General features: G+C 35.7%; 1 protein-coding gene across 1 annotated transcript in view; it reads left to right on the top strand.

Annotated features, from left to right (window-relative positions):
- Nucleotides 1-5,794, top strand: part of LOC107686594 (von Willebrand factor) — a gene marked incomplete at its 5' end in the record, with an annotated part of 44,492 nt that extends 38,698 nt beyond the window's left edge. Inside the window, 10 exon segments of the mRNA XM_074186993.1 lie at nt 1,222-1,294; nt 1,373-1,550; nt 2,413-2,453; nt 2,562-2,669; nt 3,124-3,214; nt 4,066-4,202; nt 4,395-4,434; nt 5,167-5,264; nt 5,352-5,372; nt 5,374-5,794. Of these exon segments, the coding sequence (XP_074043094.1) occupies nt 1,222-1,294; nt 1,373-1,550; nt 2,413-2,453; nt 2,562-2,669; nt 3,124-3,214; nt 4,066-4,202; nt 4,395-4,434; nt 5,167-5,264; nt 5,352-5,372; nt 5,374-5,544 (958 nt within the window).
- Nucleotides 5,795-6,251: the final 457 nt, after the last annotated feature.

Genomic DNA, 6,251 nt, shown 5'->3' with positions numbered 1-6,251 from the left:
TAACTTCAAGTATTACATTTTTCTGCACTTACGTATGCACAAAAAACATTTAAAGTGGTTTCATTCAAATTCGCAATGAAATGGAAGTAAAGACAGATCTTTTCTTTCATATCATGTCGTGCATCCAAGTGAAATGGATTATTTGAAAACAAAACAAAAAAAAATGAAGGGTGGGGACTTGGTTCTATCCATCGGTTGTTTAGTGGATTTTGAGATGTGGATGTTGCACTCAAAAATGGGATAAATATGTAAGAACGAGACAGGGTTTAAGGGGACTGAATGATTGGAGAATTCTGACATGCAACACCAGAGGGAAGTCATTTAAGAGAAGACTGAGTTATTTTGATTTGACATTAAGAAACAAGTAAAAAAAAAAAAGAATATTCATGTATGAATCATTCACAATAAGAACAATAACATGCATTTAGACACGGTGAACTTCAATTTCATGCTGACTTTAAGGCAAGTCAGTCAATTTGGCGGTCTATTTCCAGTCATGCAACTTTAGCTCTAAACAACCTGAATGGAAAAGAACAAAAATCTTATGCTTAAATAACATATTTCAAATCAGGAATAAAATCTGGCAACAATCATATCGTGCTACTTTCTAATCACACAAAAAAACTATATTTTTCAGTCTGCTCCAGCTAATGCATATGCAGATTCAAGAGTAAACAAACAGTCCATACTTTTATGAGAAAGTCGACTGGCTCTTTTCATTACAATGCAACATAGAAAGTGTTATAATTTCTCCCATTATTTTCTATACAAGTGGACCGTCTCCATATATAATGTCTCTTATAATACCTCAAATCATGCAGGATGTTGGATGGTGAGCTATTATTTCTTTTTAGATTTACTAAAAAAAAGGGGTTATTTTATACATAAATTGATTCCCATATAGTGACCAAAATATGATGAACTCTTTTTGATTGTGTCAGTAATTAACCACCTGACAACCACCAAGAACATCGTAGCAACCAAATACCCGGCCAGCTACTAGCAACAGTATTTTGTTCAGTAAATGTACAAATCTAATCTAATTTCCCTCACCCCTTGGTCATATAAACAAGAGGAAACAATTTAAAAGTGAAGAAAAGCTATTACATTATGATGAAAGGCGCAAATAGGTTTTCTCTTACAATAACAGGCAGTGATGAATCATGCACAGTAAGCCCGGGGACATTTATTTATGATTTCACATGGATTTTGTGTATGCAGGGAACCACATACTCTCACTCAGAGGGCGAGTGCTCCGCTCACTGCCGTAAATCCAGCTGTGTGGAAGGAGGACGTTTGAGACAGGCGAGTATTTAGTGTCTTTTTCCTTTTACATCTGAAAGACATTGTCTTTAACACCACGTGTGTGCAGGTTGGAGAGCAGTGGGTGTCTCCGCAGGACAGATGTGTGTGGAGCGAATGTGTTCAGGTCATCCAGCATACAAACGTATCCTGCCACCTCATGGACATGCCAACCTGTCCACTGGGCACAGAGCTCCAGTGCAATACAGTAGAAGACTGCTGCCCAACCTGCCACTGCGCTACAAACAGCTTCACACACACAACTAACACAGAATAATAACTTAATGTCACACATACCAATGATCAATGAACTGATCGAATTTACATCTTATATTTTCATGACCTGCAATGAATCCATATTTTACAATACTTTATATATTTTTTAACATTTTAATATTTTTAACTGTATTTTTATTTGTACTATTTTTAATTTTAACATTTAATATAATATTTTAATATTTTTTAAAATACGACAATGTCATTTTCTTTGCATGTTTGTGGCAAAAATTCACACTCTTAAAAGGAAAGAACTCATCTGAAGAGTTAAATCTTTGCCATAATCGCTATTCCTTTAGGTGAGTGTTGCATGATCATCTAAATCTTAATTTAGATGCCAACAATTAGATATACACAATTGGTTAATACCGATAAACAAAAGCCAGTATTGAATTTAAATTGTTTTATCTCAATTGCGTCTTATTTAAACAATTTATAAGAAACATTTAATATGATTCGTAATATTTATTTATTCATTTAATGCCCTATAAAGCAGCAAAGGCAAACTCATAGTACAAATTTAAAAATAAAAACATAACACGTCAACGTTAATGTAACAATACAGTGATATAAATATATAGCTATTATATGAGCTCTTTCAGTTTGATATTTTATAAAGAATTATAAGATTTTCCTTAAAGAAGTCTTTTTAAAAATGTCCATTAATAAAAGAAATTCTGACTAAAGCTGATGAGTTTTAATATTAGTAAAAACTATAACTCGCCAAATCCCATTTGGTGTTTGAAGTGTTAATTTTGGAGCCTGCACACACATTGCTCATACACCGCTGCTCTCTGTCATCTTAGACATTAATGTTTTTTTTTCTTTCTGCAGTTCCAATGGATGTCTGCGTGCTGAATCAAACTGTTATTGCGGTAAAGACGTAGAGTTAACATACAGAATACTAATGTGCCGTGTGCAGATGTCTTGGTGCATAACAGATTGACTTTGGGGTGTCTTGCTCTGTGTGTGTGTGTGAGTAGGCTGGAGAGCGAGTGATGGTGGATGTGCGCACACACTGCGAGTGTGTGAGAGATAAGAGGAGTTATCGGCTCTCTTGCAGGAAGATGAGCTGCTCCCCCTGCTCAGAGGTAAAACCCTCACTCTGAAGATTATTAAAGGGATAGTTCACCCCAAAAAAATGACAATTCTCTCATCATTTACTCACGCCCATGTCGTTTAAAACCCGTATGACTTTCTTTCATCCACAGAGCACAAAAGCAGATGTCTTGCCCATGTTCGAAAACGTCCAAGCTGCTTTTGCATGCAATGAAAACGCAGTAACAGGAGCATAACTTTTAAAAAGCAGCTCTTCAATTTCATTCACATTTTTATGTTGGATATGCTGCACTTAGATGTGTCAGGTTTTGACGTCCATAAAGCCAAACGCTTCTCAAACGCCTTTTGAATAAGAAAATAAGAAGAGAAAGACAGTCATTAAATATGACATGAGGATAAGTAAATGATGACAGAATCTTCATTTCTATGGAAACAGCCTCAGCTCTATATGTATGAGTACAGTCATATGTGTGCTTGGTTTTGTAGGGATATACACTGGAACCGATACCTCATGCTTGCTGCGGACGTTGTGTAGCAACTGCATGTAGCATCCGACGACCTGACGGACAGCTGGTCACTCTGAAAGAAATATGTGCAGACACAGTCATGAGTCACAATAGCCAGAATAGTCAGTGTGGAAGACGCAGGTTTGAATCCACCCTTCTCTCACCACTTACTACCTCTACGTGCCAGTGAACATGGTTAATGGCCAAGAAAATAAAAAGCCATATGTTTCAAACATTGCAAATGCACCCATGAAGTATATACACTACCATTTAAAATAAATAACTTTTATTGAACATGGACCCATTAAATTGATCAAAAGTGACAGTAAAGACATTTATAATGTTACAAAATATTTCTATTTCAAATAAACACTGTTATATGGAACTTTCTATTTTGAAAAAAAAAAATATAATAATAATAATCAGAAATGTTTCTTTCAGCAAATCAGCATATTAGTATGATTTCTGAAGGATCATGTGACACTCAAACCTGGAGTAATGAAGCTGAAAATTCAGCTTTGCATCACAGGAATAAAATATATTTTGAAATATATTCGAACAGAAAACAGTTATTTTAAATTGTAATAACATTTCACTATATTACTGTTTTTACTGCATGTTTGATCAAATAAAGGTAGCCTTTGTGAGAAAAGAGATTTCTTTCAAAAATATTTTATATCAACCCCAAACGTAAGAACAGTAGTCTATATTAGGCCATTGCTTATCAATCATTGAAGAAAACTAAAATTCAGAAAGTGAAGTGATCTGCAGGCTAAATTTAAAAATCAACTATTAACGCTTGAGGAGTCATATGAAACTATCTTCCGCTGTGAGCCAGTAGTTCGAGACCCCTGCTTTAGATGCTCCAGATGTTCTATTGATTTTCAGATAGATAGTGTCATAAATCTGTACATATTTGTGTGTGTTCAGGCAAATGCAACGCGTACAGATGGCTGCACTAAACACACATGCAGTGTGAATAAAGATGAAGAACTGGTGCTGGAGACGCTTGTGACAACATGTCCTCCATTTGACCGCAAACGCTATCTGGAACATGGGGTACACACACAGACACACACACTTTACTTTCCTAATCCTAGAACAACACTGCGATTGCATGGCAAACCCTATTCCTAATCCTAAATCTGCCAAACCTTAAACACCGATCCAGAAACATATTCTATTTCTAAGAAACTACATTTATTGTGCCGCACAATAATGAAAGTGAAACAATGTATTCTTTATCCACAGGGTAAAATAAGCCAGATTGGAGACACCTGCTGTGAGATGTGTAAGAACAACCACCAAAACCATTACTCGTACATCCTGCTCAGTTTATAAACTCCATCCTATGGCTGCACGATTAATCGTAATAAAACCAAAATTGTGATATGGACATATATGCACATGTGTTAAAGAGTGAAGCACGTCACTGTGTTCATTTACAGGTCCGGTGTTTTTTAGCATCTCAGAGCTGCTCAGTTCGCTGTAAATGCTGTACCACACAAACTTCAGTTTTGAGAAGAGTTTGAGTCGCCCACTTTAACTTCCTAGATTTGTAATGAAATGCTCATCAATAAAAGAGAAGCTTTAAGTTAAATACAGTTAAACACAAATCAGAGGCTACCCACTGTTTTACGTCAAAATAAAATTTTGATGGTTTAAACATTTGAAAATGAAGAAATTAAGACATAGATGTTAGTATTGTAATTCTAGTTGTAATATAAAATAAAATCTATATATTTTTTCTTAAATACTGTTTTTATTTTACAGTGAAATATTACAAGAATAATATTTATGTTATTTAGTTATTTTTAGATGTTGTTGTTATTGTGTAGTGATATTGATATATGATCACATTTTGGCCAAATTTTGCACATCAAAAATAGGCACATCAATCCTGGATTTTGTTTTTCATCGCAATTTTTATCAGAAAAAAAATAATACTGCATTTCTCCCTTAAATCATGCAGCCCTACTCCATCCCACTGATCTGAACATGATGTGTGCATATGTCTGTTTAGGTACTGAGCCAGAGTGCAGAAGGACTGTGGGTTTGCTGAATTACATTCGAGTGGATGACTGCCAATCAGAAGAAAAGATAGAACTCACTTACTGCGAAGTAAGTCGATGCATTTTTATGCTTTATTGCAACAATACCATGAAGCTATGTACATATTATTTATCTGTCTTTTTCTCTCACCCACAGGGAAAGTGTGGCAGCAAGTCTTATGTACTCACTGGACAAGCACAAGGTCGAGAGCGAGTGTGTGTGTTGCTCATCTACAGGCACGGTGCCCATGAATGTTCCCTTGCGCTGCGCTAACGGCACACAAACACACCACCAAGTCCTCGCCGTCACCGGCTGCGACTGCATGTCACACGCTTGTCCGACCAACTGAAAGCAGACACCTGATAAAATAACATACAAGTGAAAAACTGCTACAATACAATTTCATATATGCATCTACAGCCGGCATGTTTCTCAGTGGGGTTTTTAACCACTGATAATTGAGCACTTTATCATACATTTCTGTTTTTATTTCTACGTATAAAGAACTAAGACACATCATTAATCAATAAACAGTCATTTCTGATTACTGCTTTGCCATTTTGCCACTAAACAACCTGTCTATACAAATATATTCTTCATCATGCACAACTATTGTGTGGTTGTAGTTTATGGGTGTTTAATAGACTGACCTACAATAAAGAACAAGGCTAAACAAGTACTCGACTTGTGCCACTCGGTGGTGCTCTGGACACTTGAACTCATTTGTGTGAGCGTTCGTGTGCATGGAAAATACTGATCAGTCAATTATTTGTGAAGGGTGTTGAAGGGTACAATTCACACACGAGTCACACAATAAATACTTGTCGGCCTCATGAAATATTGAGTAATATCAAGAACAAACATTTATGACATTTCTGCATATTTCCACACATCTGTGGTTCTATGACATTATAACTTACAACAGGGTTTAAATAATATTTGATTAAAATGCTTCGGGTTTGTAACTAAATGATAACACATATAATTTGTTGTGTGCAGAAAAGGATTCATCTCAATTCCAGCTGCCATGACCTTAATAATAACTGCACAATCATC

This window comes from Sinocyclocheilus anshuiensis, unplaced genomic scaffold (assembly GCF_001515605.1).
Source record: "Sinocyclocheilus anshuiensis isolate Anshui unplaced genomic scaffold, SAMN03320099.WGS_v1.1 scaffold733, whole genome shotgun sequence".
Taxonomy (NCBI): Eukaryota; Metazoa; Chordata; class Actinopteri; order Cypriniformes; family Cyprinidae; genus Sinocyclocheilus; species Sinocyclocheilus anshuiensis.
This window is presented reverse-complemented; position numbering and strand designations above follow the sequence as displayed.